At 33.6% G+C, this 17359-nt stretch overlaps 2 protein-coding genes across 2 annotated transcripts; both read left to right on the forward strand.

The window, feature by feature from the left end:
* Positions 1 to 165: 165 nt before the first annotated feature.
* Positions 166 to 14416, forward strand: LOC116405486 (protein ECT2-like). Its single transcript, XM_031889470.1, is given in 8 exon segments — positions 166 to 299; positions 1529 to 1640; positions 12732 to 13067; positions 13157 to 13199; positions 13503 to 13528; positions 13530 to 13625; positions 13721 to 13828; positions 14241 to 14416. Coding segments are annotated over 8 exon segments (1014 nt in total). The 3' UTR covers positions 14400 to 14416.
* A 1286-nt stretch (positions 14417 to 15702) lies between these two features.
* On the forward strand, positions 15703 to 16701 carry LOC116405488. The gene is made up of 2 exons (XM_031889472.1): positions 15703 to 16151; positions 16321 to 16701. Exons 1-2 carry the CDS (start codon positions 15774 to 15776, stop codon positions 16333 to 16335), a joined length of 393 nt encoding a protein of 130 aa, XP_031745332.1. The 5' UTR covers positions 15703 to 15773; the 3' UTR covers positions 16336 to 16701.
* Positions 16702 to 17359: the final 658 nt, after the last annotated feature.

The raw sequence follows: 17359 nt of genomic DNA on the forward strand, positions 1-17359 counted from the left end.
GTAGTCATCGGGACCACCACTATCACCGTTGCCATCGCCGGAGAAGACTCGACAAGGGTTTCTTCTAGGGAGGAAGAGAGGAGATGCAGATGGAGTGGATTTCCGATAGGGCAGGCTTGGGAGGTGGGGAAGAGAGGTTGCGGAGGAGATGGAGGAGACTCAAAGATGGTTGATTGTGGGGGGCGGCAACGACGAGGAGAGGAGGAAGACAGTGGAGTTCATGAGGACGCAAACTCTGTTAAGCGGGCACCGAAGAATTCGAACGCTCTTGTGTTGAGTTTGTTGATGGACACTGTCAGGTGGATAATGTTAAAAATAATTAAAATGAATATTTTTAAAAACATTCAAAAAAATCGTTAATATTATGAAAATGGTCAAATACTGTCAGTTTTGGGTCTACCATTTAAAAAATAGCATACATTTTTTTTATATTCGTCTGTTTTTCTCACAGAGACGGCTTTTTTCACAGCTTTAGCCGAATTCAATTATGAGATTTCTTATTTTGTATTTAAAATTTAAAATAAATGCTATTATACAATTACCAAAATATTTTCCAGCAAACAATTTCATATAGTTGTGAAAATAGGAACTCATTTAGGTTAAGTTTGAACTTCATTACTCTCAAAATCTCTTAGATTTATTGATTTTTGTGTGGGCAAAATTGTTCTGTGTATCCTCAAGCATTTAAGTCTTTACATGTATTCTGCCTTGAACAATTTGATAGTTTAGAGCTTTTTTAAAGTTTTGTTATAGGTTTTTTTTTTTTTTTTTTTGAAATATGAGGTGGCTGGAATATAAGTAGTTGGATGTGTGCATATCTCATTTTTAAATTTTTTCTGGTGGTGATCTGATGAATGTCATAAATTTCATCAACCTAGGCTCATTTAGATTAGGAATCTCGCCTGAGATTGTTGAAATTGGACTGAGATTTGTTGAATGAGTCTTGAGATTGTTCTACGTTTGTGTTCATATGCATTATGTGTTGGTTATCGGGCTAGATTTCACCCGAGATTAACCAAGATACATCATAGGATGCATATAAAACACCAATATCGTGACATCACATGTAAATAACCCAAGTACATAGTGAATTTATGTTGTTCTTGACCGAGATTGGATCAAGATTCCCTTGAGTTCTAAGACAAAGTACTTATTTTCTTATGTTACCTGTGTTCTCTGTTTGGTAAATGCCTCTTGTCACTAAAATTTGCAATTCAAACATTTTCCTTCCAAAATTGACATGTTCTCACTCGGCGAAAACTATCTCCAATATTAAAAACAAGTTAACTCCTAGGCAATTGTATATGTTTAGGAAAACTCCATTCAATCATTTCTTGGACATTAGGTTGATGATCAGTGGATCTTTGTGTCATTACATCTTGTTAAGAGAGTTTGAGGATGATCGATGTGACATTATCAATTTTAAATTTCTCAGAAGGTGTCTTTCAGACAAGAAGATTTTGGCATTATTACGAGGTTGAGGTTGAGGTTGAGGTATAGGTGAAGACATGTTGTTGAGTTTGAACAGGATAAAAGCTCTTAGATTGAGACGCTTATATTTGGTTGGTAGGGCAAACATGAATGGGTCTAAATTGGGTAAAGATTACCAAAACCTTCAATTTGAGAGTTACAAGCCTACGGTATGAACCATTTTTGTTCTTCTAAAGTTATTTTTGTCACGAATGAATTAACCATTTCTGTTCAAATACCTATAGTGACAATATTTTTTTATATTTTATTAAGTTATATTTTCGAAACAAGAGTATTTTATGATACAAAACATTAAAGTTTTTCATCTAAATGCAACTGTAAGGGGCCGTTTGGGGGAAAGAAATGAATAAGGGGGAAAAGAATAAGGAAAATGGGGGATTAAGTGGAGGAAAGGATTATTATAATCCTTGTTTGAGGGAAGGATTATGAGGATTATTTATAATCTTTGTTTCGGAAAGGATTAAGTGGAATGATTGTGAGAGATTATTTATAATCTGGGAGAAGATTATGTCAGAAGGATTAAAACCAAAATTGTATTTTTTTTATTATTATTTATACATTAACCTGAATATGAGATTAAATGTAGAATTGTTTTTTTTCGTGTGAATGAAATTCTTTGTTTTTTTCGTGAACCCTATACAAAATGAAAAATGTGCTAATATATGTTGCAAACTTTGTTGATACCGTTAAAGCCTCAACAAAAAATTGTATTCAAATTAATTTTTTTAGTTAACCGTAACCCAAGCGTTCACAAAAAACACGAATTGATTTTTTTTTTGTTAATTTTGTATAAATATTTTTTTTACTACAATATCCCTAATACACTTTCAAAATTGAATTAGATGTTTTCCATGTGTACGATATGCTTATGGAATGATTTCCATAAACCAAATACAAAATAAAATATGTATTTAAATCAAATTCAACATTTAAATCAAATTCAAAGTTCGAGTTTTTCAAGCCCAAAGTCAACATTTTGACTTTTAACCATTTTGTCCATCTTGACTAATTTCAACCTTCCAAGCATCAATTCGTATAAATTTATCCAAAATTTAAATCACATTTGAATATAAAGTCATCCAAAGTTTGATTTTTCAAAGTCAAAAGTCAACATTTTGACTTCTTACTTCTTTACCATTTTCATCAATTTTGAGCTTCCAAATATGAATTCATATTCATATTTAAATTACATTTAAACATGAAGCTTTATCTTAAATTATAATCGATGACTATATTCTAATTCTAACAATTCGAATTATTCCATCATAATGTTCTAAGTTGATTCCTTATGAGCTAGTGGGGGAACCTAATGGATCTATAGATCAAGGGTTCAACGATCTGAGATTAACCGACTAAACTGTTTAGATCGAGTTAATCAACCTTCGTTAACTAATGAGTCATTCCACTAAAGTCCCGTAGTTGCACTCCCTCACTATAGATATATTTGTGTCCATGTGATATGACATGATAAGTAAGTTAATCTTTCACAAGTTGTTCATGATCTCGACTGGGTCAAAGCACTGTTTTACCCCGACATTATATCTTTTTTCTTTAAGTCCCACTGATCCACTATTAAATAATTGGTTTTAGGTCCAACCTATAAACTGAATCCTCTCGGGCCAATGAAAGGGTGGGACCCTTGTTCAAGACTTGGATTCAATCATTAAGGGAACAACCTATCTACTAACCCTAGAGTGGTAGGAGTGAATTCCGTCTTGCACCCTATGTCCCTAGCTATCCACCCGATCTTACCCCTGAAATGGGAGGCTTATTGAGCCAACGCCATTGAGCTGCCCTCACTTATGCAGATCTATCAATAATTTCACGTGAACAGAAGTTCATAGTTAGCTCATTTTTAAGATTAAGTTACATTGGATATCTATAAACGAAATAGTCAGTTTTACAAAGTTAACGGTGTTATAACTTAAAAGCGACTATCTCATGGTTCCAGTCTTATGTCAACTCTTTACATAGAATGCCCCCACTTCCATGTCTCTTACCCTATTTTAGCGACTTACCCTATTTTAGCGACTTCTATAGGTCGAGCTATTCAAACCTCTCTTGAATTCTTGTAAACAAAGGGATCAGTCAAGAATCCAAAATAGTTATTAACACACACCGTCGTAAAGAGAGAGAGAAATTCCCTTATTATCATAATCCTTTTTTCGTGATCGATCATCTCTCAAGAATATCTCTGTCTTATGGCACCTCTCCTTTCCAACTAAAGAAAGTCAAAGAAGAGGAGTAGCAACTTCTCAGGGATCTCAGTTCTGCAAAAGCTAGAGAAAGCCTATGCAAAATCAACCACAACAGCAAAAGAATGTCCTTCAGCAGCAAGGTGAAAAGGAATATTGCATCCTTCATTGATTTGCTTAAGGGGCTAGTTAAGGAGTCTCCTCATTTAACCTCTCATTCTCAAAGTTCGCCTCTCTTATGCTTTTTGATCGATCTGAGATGAGAACAACTATGATTAAGACAATGATTGCATAAGGAAAGACAGACCCTATCGTTAGAGATATTCCCTACTCAATTTGGATCCAAGGGAAAGCTTCTTCTTGAAATAGTACTTTTGACTACTCACTTTCAGTGATCGTAACCTAATGGATGGAAGAATTTCGTACCTCCTCAAAGGAAAGATTACATTGGGGTCCGTCCCACTCTTTCAAGGCCTTTCTTCTCAGGCATAAAGATAGGGCTTTCTTTAGCACTATTGTGATTTACTACTACAGGGTAGTGTAGGCTACCGTCCTTATGCTTTTCTGTGGATTTAGAAAGCACTTGAACAGTTTCCACATTCGCTGTGAAATGAGCTCCAACAAACTTTCCTTTCTTCCTTTGAGGCCTGAGACAGGTCAATGAATAAGGGCTACAATTCTTATAGTTCATAAAGAAATTCACTCTTTAGTCTATTCCCAATCCTAGTCCTTTGAGATTCTTTAGGTTCTGTGTACTAGACGTCGTCGACCTCTCAAACGTGGAAAAGACTCTTTCCTCACTCATTGAGCTTGAAAAAGTAGCCCACGTGGCGGTATTCAGTCTTCACCCCCACTCTGCGGTTGAGGCATTTGTTCTCGAAGGAGAAGGATAGTCGCTCAACAAAGTTTACGAACAAGAAGGCGCCATAGGCGGGAACAAAGAATATTGCTCAAAGGTTTTAGCTTTATTTCTATGTGGGCCACTCTTTTTCCATGGAGGCAAGGACCATCTCAAACTACCTTAGAAGAGGCAGGAATTAAGAGCAGTGTCTGCTCTCGTGGCGGCCTTATCTCTTCTTATGGCACTTCTACCATTGGAGGTTTCAATCCTTCTTCTTTTGAAAGAGAAAGATGCCTTATGCATGCATTGGCCTCTAGCATATTTCTTTATTTATTGGTCATATGTCAATTTTTCTCCCCTGGTTTTTCTTTCTATTTGCCTTATCAAATAAGAAGCGCAACCCTCAACAAAGGCGACACCTTAAACAAGGGCTACTGCCTCTCCCTCTACATCCCTTTCCTTTCTTTAATGGGGAAAGATTGTCAGAGATCTTATTCAAGATCTAAACTCTGGAAAGGAGTGCCTCCTTTCCTTTCCCTTCGCCTTCATAAGTCAGGCTATGAAAATAGATTGTAAGTGAACCGCTTACCATTCAGACTGATCTAGGAGACGGGTCGAGGTGTGGAGTTTTCTTCTTTCTTGCTTTGATATGTCCCACGGTCTTTTGAGCTAGTCTACTTTCTCTCTGCGATTAGCTTCAGAAACTACCCCACTGAGAGGTGGAGTATAACCTTTCCGGGAGATCGATACCCTGATCTCGCTCAAGTAATAAGAAGATAAAGTGCTCAAGACTATGTAAGAAGATATGAAAAAAAATTGAATTTTGAAAGCTCTGATCTTTCATACTCTTAATTATATCCACGAAGCGGTAGGCTGAGCACCTTGATGTATAGGCCTTATGAATATGAGCGATAGCTTCCGATATGGAAAGGGGAAAGCAGGACCCACTTGAGGGTCAAGAAATAAGAAGAGAAGATAGAGTAAAGTCGAGTCCTCTAATTCTCATCTATTTCTCCAACTTCGTCTCCTCAACTGCGTAAACTGTAGGTCTCTTTCTTCTCCTCGTTCATAATGCACACCTCTTCCCTTCTCATAATAATCTTTTGAATAGTCAAGATCATCATAAAAAGCCTTGTTAGTCTTGTCTCAACTTCTCCTACTCACTCGAGCCTAACTACTCTCCTTCTCTTCTTTCATACTAAGTTGATAGTGAAAAGAGAGAAAATTACTAGTTGGGACTTCGACCTTTAATCATAGATCTCATGAAAGAGATAAGGCTACTTCTCTTTCTACAACTGAAAGAAGAAGAATCGCGACTGCCAAAATCCCTCCACGGGATGAAAATAATACTTTTATTTATCCACATTGATAAAAGAAAGTTCAATATTCTTTTTTTAGTGGAATAACACTCGTCCTCTTACATACTCGTTCTTCCAGTCGTCTGAACCAAGAATATCCTCGTCTTATGGAGCTTTGTCTCTGCGCAAACATTAATTTTCATAGTCGAATAAAATATCAAAAGAGAAAGAGAGAATCATTTATGAAGAAGAAATCATTCTCAAGCTCTTCTTTTTCTCTCTCTTCTCAATGAATCGAGTCTTCGAACCTGCGAAAGTGCTCAAGATTATTTAAGATAGAAGAATGAAATAGTAGTTTCTCAAGCTCTTATTAAAGACATAAGTCGTTTATTACCACATTCCGAAAGAGATTATGAAAGAGAAAAGATAAATGAATGAAATATTCCTAATCCATAAATCTCAGGTGAAGGACTAATCAAATGAGTTCAAAGAGAAGAAGAGGTCAATTGCAAAAAAGAATGAACTTATGAGCTGGAGATGGAAGAGCGAAGAAGATAGGAGGCCAAGCCAAGAGTCATCAAGAAGCCGTCGGATCCCAAAAAGAAAGGTCTAGATGAAAAGGAAGAAAAGGAAAAGGCCGAGTATTTTGTCCTAGTTAAGCCTAAGACCTAGGTGAATGAATCTTGAAGGGTGCGTGATTTGCCTATTAGGTAGTAGTAGTCTTGGTTTCATTGTATTCCCCATGTCGAAAGGAAGTTCAGCCTAGGGTTAGGTGCTTTTTCCTTATTTAGCCCATGGAGCAGAGCATATGAGTCCTTTCATGTATCAGAGTTGCTACAGAAGATCGACTGACTCGATCCTCTGATCCTACTCTACATCACAGAGAAATAAAGCAAAAATCTTCTTTCCCACGCACCTCACGTCAGCTAAGGTTATTCTTTCTTCCCATATAGTGGGCTGACTTTGCACCTAAATGATAGAACTAAGTCATGCACAGCGGAAAAAGAATCGAATTTCTACCCTAATTGCCACAATTAACATGTAACCATAAACTAATCAAATTAGGGTTTTAAGAAATATTACCTTTGAAGCTTTCAAAAGGTTTGATATCTTCTTACCAATTCTAACCGAGACCACCACTAGTACTCAACTGCTATCCTCTAGACAAAGAACCGGGTTGTGGGACCCAACTTTGGTGTAGAAAGTAATGGAGATAAAATGGGATTGTAAGGTTTTTTTTTTCTTTTGTTGAGATGATGAAAATGATAAAAGAGGCAAAAGTTCTTCAACATTTGAAATCACCTCTATTTATAACCTAATTACATGCAAAAATGCATGCAATTCATTTGCCAAATCTCAACCCCTAATGTTCCACTAACAATTAGTGGAACTTAGTGGGCTAGGTGTCTATATCTCATATAGCCACATATCCCACTAAGAGTTAGTGGGATTATCCAATAAATGTTGGATTTTCCCACTAACTTAGTCCAAGGGTAAAATGGTCATTAGATATTTCTAGTCAAAAGTCAAACTTTGACTTTTCTTAGTCAAAAGTCAATATTTTGACTTTTTACCATTTTGTCCGTCTTGACTAATTCCAACCTCCCGAGCATGAATCCGCATTCATTTTTCCAAAATTCAAATCACATTTGACTATAACGCCGGTCAAAGTTTGACTTTTCAAAGTCAAAAGTCAACATTTTGACTTTTTACTATTTTTGACCAATTCCATCAATTTCGAGCTTCTTAGTATGAATCCGCATTCATACTTATAGTATGTAAAACATAAAAGCTCTATTTCTAATTAGAAGACCGACGACTATATCACTATATTTGTCGGTTTTCCTTTCTTCTCCCAAGTATAGTGACATTTGGGAGAAGAAAGGAAAACCGACAAATATAGTGATATAGTCGTCGGTCTTCTAATTAGAAATAGAGCTTTTATGTTTTACATACTATAAGTATGAATACGAATTCATACTAAGAAGCTTGGAATTGATGGAAATGGTCAAAGTTGTAAAAAATCAAAATGTTGACTTTTGACTTTAGAAAGCCAAACTTTGACCGACCTTATATTCATGTGATTTGAATTTTAGAAAAATGAATGCAGATTCATGCTCGGAGGTCGGAATTAATCAAGATGGACAAAATGGTAAAAAGTCAAAATATTGACTTTTGACTTGAAAGGTCAATTGACCATTTTACCCTTGAACTAAGTTAGTGGAAAAATCTAACATTTTGTTGGATAATCCCACTAACTCTTAGTGGAATATGTGGCTACATGAGATGTAGACACCTAGCCCACTAAGTTCCACTAATTGTTAGTGGAATATTAGGTATTGAGATTTGGCAAATTAATTACTTGCATTTTTGCATCTAATTAGGTTATAAATAGGGGTGTTTTCAAATTGTTGAAATTTTTTTGGCATTTTTCTAGTAATTAGAAATTACTATTTTTTCATACTCCAATATCTCAACCAAAAATTTCTACCTTCCAATTTCATTTTATCTCCTTTATTTTCTACACCAAATTGGGTCCCACAACCCGGTTCTTTGTCTAGAGGGATAGTAGGTGACTACTAGCGGTGGTCTCGGTTTGAATTGGTAAGGAGATCTCGAAGATTTTCGAAAGCTTCAAAGGAAATATTTCCTAAAACCCTAATTTGATTAGTTTAGGGTTACATGTTAATTAGAGGCAATTAGGGTAGAATTTCGATTCTATTTTCGCTGTGCATGTCTTAGTTCTATCAGTTCATTGATTGTGTACTAATCAAAAGAGCTTGAACTCCGAAAATCTACTCTAACCTATCTTTAGATATTATGTCACTCAAAGCGATCATGCAAGATGGGTTTCAGAAATGGTGACTCAATGGACTCCTTCTCTGTCTTTTCCCTATATGGTTCCCTCATAAGTAAAGTAAAGTCATCTTAGCCTCAATGAACAAGGACTCGAGCCGCCGTTTCCATAACAGAAGTCGCTATTGAAACCATCAGATAGTTCATTATAGCATTTAAGAAAGAAACTCGGTTTGAAATCTAAGATTGACAACTATTTTTTCCATTAATCAGTCCTTCGTTTTTTTAGTTCTCTCATCATCAAATTTCATTGATCTATCGCTCTATATGAGCCTAATGGAGCGGTTTTGCAATATACTTTTTGCCTATGGACCATCCGAAACACTAATCTTTCTTCCTTTGCTATGCCCATATGAACTAATAGATTTTTCGCATTTCCGGCCGATCATTACAATGCGAGTCAAAGGGGTTAAAAGTCGCGCGCTCAATAGAGACCCTTTATGGGGGATTCCAGTTCGACAACAAGTGAAAAGAAAGTAGCAGCAGGTTGATCGCTAACATATGAGCCTTTTCGCTTGGGTGCTTTCTTCATCCATCGTACAAAAGTACTTGAATCCATAGAATGTGAAAACTCTAAATTATCCGAAAAGGAAGAACGAAAGCAGAATCCCCATCCCATTGACAAAGACTAACGATTGTGAACACTTTAAGATTGAACATGGAACAAAATAAAACCACTGACAATGAAGATCAAAGAGAACACATGGAATGATCGTTTCAATCAAAACAATATGATATCGGGAAAATAACTAATCATCGGCACGCGAATAGAAGGAAGAAATATTACCTCGACCCTACCTTGCTCGAAACCACCAAAGGGAAAAATATTACCTCGACCCTACCTTGCTCGAAACCACCAAAGGGAAAAATGTAAGGTTTAGAAAATCGGTGTGGATCAAAATACCGTGAAGAAGATGATGTTGAACGTGGAGAAAAACCAGTGAGTGCCAAAGAGGGTAAAAATACTGTAAGATCTAGGGAAGTAGGTTGAGAGATAGATCAATTTTGGGGAATAGATTTCGGCAAAATAGAGAGAGGAAAAGTGTGTAGAAGAAGAGAGAACCATTGGTCGAGCGGATGTAGAAGGAATAAGGATGATTAAATTTAGTCATTTCCGTGAGTCAATTTCTTTGGAATAACAAGAGATATATCAACGTTTTTAAGGGTCATTTTGAAAAATGGCAAAACTACTTTTTCTTTTAAATTTTAGCAAATAACATTTTTTGCACGTGCATTATATTTTATAAAATACCAAAATATCTCCTTCTCCAACTATAATTATTTCGTTTCTACATTGTACTTAATTTAGGTTATTCATTTATCTGCTTTTAATTATTTTTTACCTCGAAAAGATACAGCAACCCATATCATAACTTTTTTTTCTTAATATCTCGGGACTCAACTAATTGATTCAACATTTTAATAACTTTATTCAATCTACTAATTTCAAAATAACCAAATTGACTTTGAATTTCAAAATAACCCAATTAAATTTCAAAATAACAAAATTATTATTTTTCAGAATTTGAGAATCTGAACGATAGATTTTGTATCAAAATAACATTAATTAAATTTCAAAATTAAAAAAATATCACTTTGTTTGCTATCTTATCTCAAAATAACATTAATGGCTTGAATACCAAAATAACTCAATTATTATTTTGAAATGGGGAGAATCTCAACCTTAATTTTATTTTAAAATAAATTTCAAAATAACCAATTTATTAATTTTTGAATTGGAGAATCTCAACTATTGATTTTAAAACGCAATTTCAAAATAACCCAATTATTATTTTGAATTTAGAAGAATTTCAACCATTGATTTTATTTCAAAACAACGTTTTAATACCAAAATAACATTGAGCTCAACCACCAAAATAACCAATTTATTATTTTGAATTAAAATTTTATTGTCATTTTTTTCAAGTGAGAACTTGCTTATTTGTTTGTTTTCCAATGTTTCTTATTCTTATTAAATTATAATTAACTTATTCTAAAAATATAGCATATTATATATATATAAAAACAATTAGTTTAATTGTGTTTAGGAAGATTTTTAAACCATGTTCATTTGACTTAATAACATTACTTAAATTATAATTTCTATCGATATTAGTTTAAAAGTGTAATTATTTCAATATACTGCGGTCTTATCAAAAGTCTTTTATGTGTAATTAATTTGCAATAGACAGTTCTGAGTTTATCAAAGTTTTTCATTATAATTAATTTATGATATGCAATTATGAGTATGCGTGTTAATAAGGTAGAGAATCATATCCTAACCTCTTCCTAATATCTCGGGATTAAAAAAATATCAATAACTTTATTCATTTTTTTATTTCACCACTATTAAAGTTCTTAACAACTTTATTCATTTTTTTATTTCAAAATAATCATATTATTAATTTTTATTGGCTAAATCTAATCTTTTCGTCAATCTTTAATAAATTGTAAATTAAAATTAGTTTTCTAATTAGATCTTAATTTACTTTTAAATTTTGAATTTGAAAATTAAAATTAGTTTTTGTACGAAGATCTCAATTTTTTTTTATTATTTGGAAATTAAACCTCACCCTTTTTTTGTTTCAAAATAAGTTGAATCTTTTGATCCTTAATAATTTAAAAATTAAAATTAGTTTTCATATTAGATCCTAATTTATTTTTCCAATAAAATAGCATAAGATATTGTGTTTTTGTATAAAATCTCCCAAATTTTATTAAATAATTAATATAAATATATATATATATTTAAAAATCAGCAAAAAAATTTATAAGAGACGAGGAAGATAACTTTTGTATCTTTTTAATATTATGAAAATTTTAATATGAATTATTAAAAACACAAAAAAAATATCTTGTTTTGTTGTTTATGTCTCAATCTACAAAATTTAGGAGTATTAATATTAGAATAAAATTTATAATCTACCTAAATTTTGTCAAGTAAAATCTTTAATTAAAACAAATATGAAGTTAAAATATTTTTATAAGGGATTGAGCTAAGAAAGCAGTACTCTTTGACGTAGTCTAGCTATTAAGAGGGAAAGCAAAGTTCTCTTAGTTTTTCTTATTTATTCGCGTTCTTCTCAATAAATAACAAATCAATTCTATCTTTTTTTCTTTTTAACCGTCGAGAACTTCTCAAAGATTAACCTTTTAAAATATTTAAAAAAATACATTGAATTTATATTTTGTTTAATTATAGATTTTATTTGGAAAATTGTGAAAGATAATGTTTGTTTATAATATATTTATAAAAATATTGAACTTTTAAAAATATTTATAAAAATATATTGAATTTATATTTTGTTTTAATTATAGATTCTATTTAGATAGATATTATTAGTTTAGAAAATATTTATCAAAATTTTGAATTTTTGAAAATATTTATAAAAATATATTGAATTTATATTTGTTTTAATTAAAGATTTTACTTGACAAAATTTAGGTAGATTATAAATTTTATTCTAATATTAATACTCCTAAATTTTGTAGATTGAGACATAAACAACAAAACAAGATATTCTTTTTTGTGTTTTTAATAATTCATATTAAAATTTTTGGAGTGAAGGTTTTTGTTTTTCCACTCCAAGCGTTTGAGATTGTAGGTTGTAGACTTGAAAATCAAAGATAGAAGATGAAAAATGAGATAATATTTGCATGCTTCAAATGTTTATATTATTTTTTTTGAAAATGCATGATGAAGTTTCTTTTTTAAAATGCATGATGGAGTTGAAGATAAACTTCAAACGGAAGAGGGTAGAGATTGGAGGTTGCCGCTTCAAGGTGGAAAGATTAGGGTTTGTCCACTCGAGAAAGATGAGATCAAAAAAGAAAAATGGATATGAAGGAAGAGAAAATGGAAGATGAGAAACGAAAAATAAAAAAAAAATGTATTTATTATATTTTAGGGTAGTTTACACTTTATCTACTTAATGGTATTTTGGGTTTTTGCAAATTCTTATTTATTGTTTTTCTTTTTTTCATTTGGTCATTTTTTAACTTTAAAATTGCTATTATTCTTTAAAAGTATGTTTTTGGAAATTTTTTTAGATACCAACGCGAAGCACGAATGTGAAGGCTCAACTTCCTTTCACAAAACCCTTCAGCCATTCACACTCTCAATCTTTCATCCCTCCAATTTCTCACAAAATCCTCTCTCTCGTCGGACTTCCATCGACACAGAAAGTAATCGAAGCAACTCTCCAACTTCTGAAGCCCAAACCATTTGCTGGAGCTAATGTGTTCGTCTCTCGTAATCTTGTCGCTTCGGAGATGTTCGATCCTTTTCACGACGCTCTCAAGCAGAATGGGGCTGAGGTTTTCCTCTGTTGCGATCCCTCTCAAAACGCCCCTAACGACTATCATGTTATCTCCTCCGCCGATCACGTACCAAACGTCTCATCCATTTCTTGTTCAATTTATATGGCTACTTCGGATTGGCGATGTGTTTATTGGTTGTTGATTCCTGCTTTCAGGCAAAGTTCGAGGATCTTCGCGCCAAGGGATGCAACTTGTTAGGTATAGTTAATTTGTAGTTCCAGCCTTTTCTTTCTTTCTTTTGCGGAATAGAATTGGAGAGAAATTTTCACTGGAGAACGAGATTAACAGGAAATTGAATGTCTCCGTTAATTTGTCAAATGTATAGTTACCGCATTGCAGTTAATATTTGTCAGTGCATGCTGCATGTACGCAGTAGCCGAGTAATATATACTTCACTGCTCTCTCTTTCCGAATAGCCAAACATAGTTGTTTGAAATTCTCATTTCAGTCCGACGCCGGGGATTTGGTGCGTCGCTGACAACTTGAATTTCTGTTGGGAAGGTCCTCAGTGCGTGATGTCATGTGCAAAAAGAGCACAGACCTCTTCCTCAACAGGGTTATACTTGCTGCCTTGCCATGGATGGTGTGAAAATCTTGGCATCCGGTTTTCAGGAAGATGAAAAGGTACGTGCAAATGTTCCTAGTCCACCCATCTTTTTTCTTATTAGTAATTAGTAATTTTATTTTTGTAGAACTAATGACACAAAATTGCATTGCAGGTTGAGATAGGGAAGTTAGTTAGTGCAATGGGGGGAGTATTGCATACGAAAGCATCACTAGATGTCAGTTTTGTTATCGCGAAGAATGCTTTGGCTGCGAAATACAAGGTCGTGTTGCTTGAACTTTCGATTTTCTTGACGTGATATGTATGTGTATTAGACCATTTCATGAATATCACGTGAATCATAAGATTTGAGTCAATTAAACTCCACAAAATTCATTTTTCAATCAATTTAGACCTTTAATCACGGTTACCTTTAAATTGATCTAATTGATATAACATAAGTTTCACACGAAATTTTTCAAAATGAATGTAATAGAGGGCGTAAATTGATACACTAACAAAAGCCAGGTTTAAATTGATACAATCTCTACAGTTTAGGGTGTAAATTGATATTCTCCCTTAATTTAATTGTTAAATGCGTAATAGACTTAATAATGGTTTTTAGTTTTATTCTACCTGAAATGTTACTGCAAAGGTTTTGACAGATACTTTCATATTATTTTCTCTGTTTTCAGTGGGCACTAAACATTTCAAAGAAACCAATCGTGTCATTTTCTTGGTTACAACAATGCTGGATTGAACATCGTGTTGTGCCTCAGGAGGGATATCGGGTCCTTCCATTTTCTGGATTGAATATTTCGGTATCTGGAATTCCTGCAGGTTGTGTTTTATAATATTTTATTTCTTCTTAGAGAAAATTTTTTCTTGTATTTCTTCTTATTTATGGTCCTCTTGGGGACATCCGATAAAATTGTGTTAGTTCCATCATTCTGGGTCTCAGGTGAGCAAGGAGATGGCAAAGCTTATCTTGCAAAATGGTGGAAGATATTCTGCCGATCTCACAAGAAAGTGTACACATTTGATATGTGATATATCCTTTTTGCATTTTTTTTCTTGGCGTTACTTTTGATCTTTTCGCTTCTTCTTGTTTGAAGCACTCAAATTTATGTGCTGGAAAAACATCTTACTGCAGCTTAAGTTACAGAATAAATGGATAGGGATAATAAATACTACTAAAAGAATTAACTTTGAACAATATGTCTTGGGATCTTTCATAAGGGCCTCTATTTCTTTTCAAGTGCTATTATTGGCAGTATTTGACCGTAATAGTTGCAACTGCTTTAGTTTGTTTCATTGTATTTTGAGCATTAGTCTCTTTAAATTTTACCAAGGAAAAGTCTTGTATCTTATTTATTTGAAATTGGATCAACACTGATTATATGATTATTAACTCAATCATTCATTATTCCTTCTCTTCCGGTAGTAATGACCCTTCCCATTGTCAGGCGATTCACTTATGATGATAACTATTCTTTTAATGATCTTTAATGGCTGTATTTTCTTTTCCATATCTCTTAGAATAATCCTAAAAGGATGTGAGATTGACACGAATGAGGTACGGCCTTATCGAGAACAAAATTGATCACTTTTTGTCCCTTGACAATCTCTCTAGTTTCTAGTTGAGGTTAAGTGATGGGAATGACTAACCACACTCACAAACGTTTATTTGTATGGCCATTGCAAGCATGCTGCTTGCATAGACAATCCATTTCTAAATAGTTGCATAGAATGTTTACTTATTGTATTAAATATTCTTGTTTGAATAAGAGGTTTTCTTTAATGGTTAAGTAAGCTCTGAAGGTGACAAGTACAAGGTTGCACGAACGTGGGGCCGTATCAATATTGTTACTGGAAATGGTTTGATCAGTCCATAGCCAGAAAAGGTAGTAGTTCGGGTTGTATATTTGAAACCGATATGATATTTGAATTGTTGGCAGTTATTTGTCAAATAAGTTGGCAGTTATTTGTCAAATAATTTTATTAGTTTCTAACTTGTTTCAAATCCTTTTATTCTCGTTTTTAATTGATAGGATGTCTTAATGAGGATTTGTACCCTGTTGGTAGCGTTTCTGAACTTCAAATAAATTGACAAGGGTTTGCTTGACTGCTCACAATAGCCAAGAAAAGGTTATTGTGAACTCAGCTGTACCGCCTCATTTCTTGCCGATTCAAAATTCACAGCAGTTGCTGGTCCTTGGTTTTCAGACATGGATGTTGAAGTTACTCTTTCACAGAGCACGCCTATGTTTTCAGATGCTTCTCATTTTATAAATGAGGTTGATGTTGAAGTGCCAGTCGCGATGGGAAGGAATGAAGAAAACACTGTTAATTGCCTTGCAAATGACTTTCCGTCTGAAGAAAACGACCTATATTTGTCAGCATGTAGAATAAAAGTTGTTGGGTTTGAAGCTTCTGAGATGCAGAAGATTGTAAATATGATTCTCAGAGGTGGAGGCTTCCGATACATGTTGTTCAATGACAAATTAACACACATAATAGCAACTGGCTTGAAGATTGTGATCGTCAGAAGAAGGAGATCCCTATTCTTGGTAGACACATGGCATATGATGAACTTATTCCTAAAGGTTTGATATGCAAGACTCGTATTCTAAGCTATCTGTCTTTTGAATAGCAATCTTAAACTACCATCATGCAGAATAACTGCACATTTCATCTGGATGCATGACTAATATTTGTTTGGAGATCCCTAGCCTGTTTGTCTTGTTCTAAATTTTCTGGCTGTTTACTTTGCAGCATCTAGTAAAATGAGCACCATTGTTATGGATCGGAATAAAGTTCCAAATGTTCATCCAATCGTGCCATCAAATGTGTCAGAAGGAAATATTCATGTTAACATTGGAAAGACGTCAATAGCAGTGGAAAGAATTGAAGAAAAAAGTGAATGGAGACAGGAAAATGAAATTATCCCAGAAAAGCCAACAATGTGTAGCAAATGGTACAAACAAGAGTCAAGAAAAGATGGGGCGTGATTTCATGGTTTTGTTTTTCTAGTTCCTTTCAGAAGATCGGGTATGTTGTAAAGATTCTTTCCTCTTATTTCAAACAGCATGATTAATGTACACTATGCACTTTAGGTTTTAGATGTATTATTGTGGTAAATAGCATCCATTTTTTAAAAAATAACAAAGTAGGAGCCCTGTATTCAATATCAGTTGACTTGAGTAAAGAGTAGTTCATTAGTGCTCCAACTCCATGATTTTAAAAGCAAGTCAATGGTGCATAGGATTCTAGATCTACCGTTTCTTTAACAATCGGATCCTGTTAAGAGAATGATATAAAAAAAAATGGAAAAATGACCTTTTTAGTCCCCAATTTTATAAAAATAGGTTTATTTGGTCCTTGAGTTTTCAAAATGTACTATTTTAATCCTTGAGTTCTCAATGTTGTATTGGAGACTCTCAAAACCAATTTTTAGAAGAAGTTATTCTACCTTAAAAATGTATAAAGTTATATTGGGACTTTCTAAACCAATTTTTATAAACTCAGAGACTAAAAAGGTGCATGACCAAGTCTTGTATGTGTTAAGCAAATGAGATAGAAAAAGTCTCTTTTTTTTCTTTGCAAAACCCCGGGATTTTTTCTTCTTTTTCCACTCAAATAGCATAACATAAATAAATAGAGACTCTATCTACTCTACGATAATTGAGTTCAAAACCACCCATTTGACTTTCTTTCTTGCTTCAATATTCTTTTCAGCTCTCCTAATGGATAGTCCTACTTCTGTTAATTACGGATGGTCCTACTTCCATATGGATAGTCCTACGGATAAATC

Source organism: Cucumis sativus, unplaced genomic scaffold (assembly GCF_000004075.3).
Source record: "Cucumis sativus cultivar 9930 unplaced genomic scaffold, Cucumber_9930_V3 scaffold110, whole genome shotgun sequence".
Lineage (NCBI taxonomy): Eukaryota > Viridiplantae > Streptophyta > Magnoliopsida > Cucurbitales > Cucurbitaceae > Cucumis > Cucumis sativus.

Coding starts and splice junctions, on each gene's coding strand:
- LOC116405488 (XM_031889472.1), top strand. CDS start 15,774: ATGGATGTTGAAGTTACTCTTTCACAGAGCACGCCTATGTTTTCAGAT.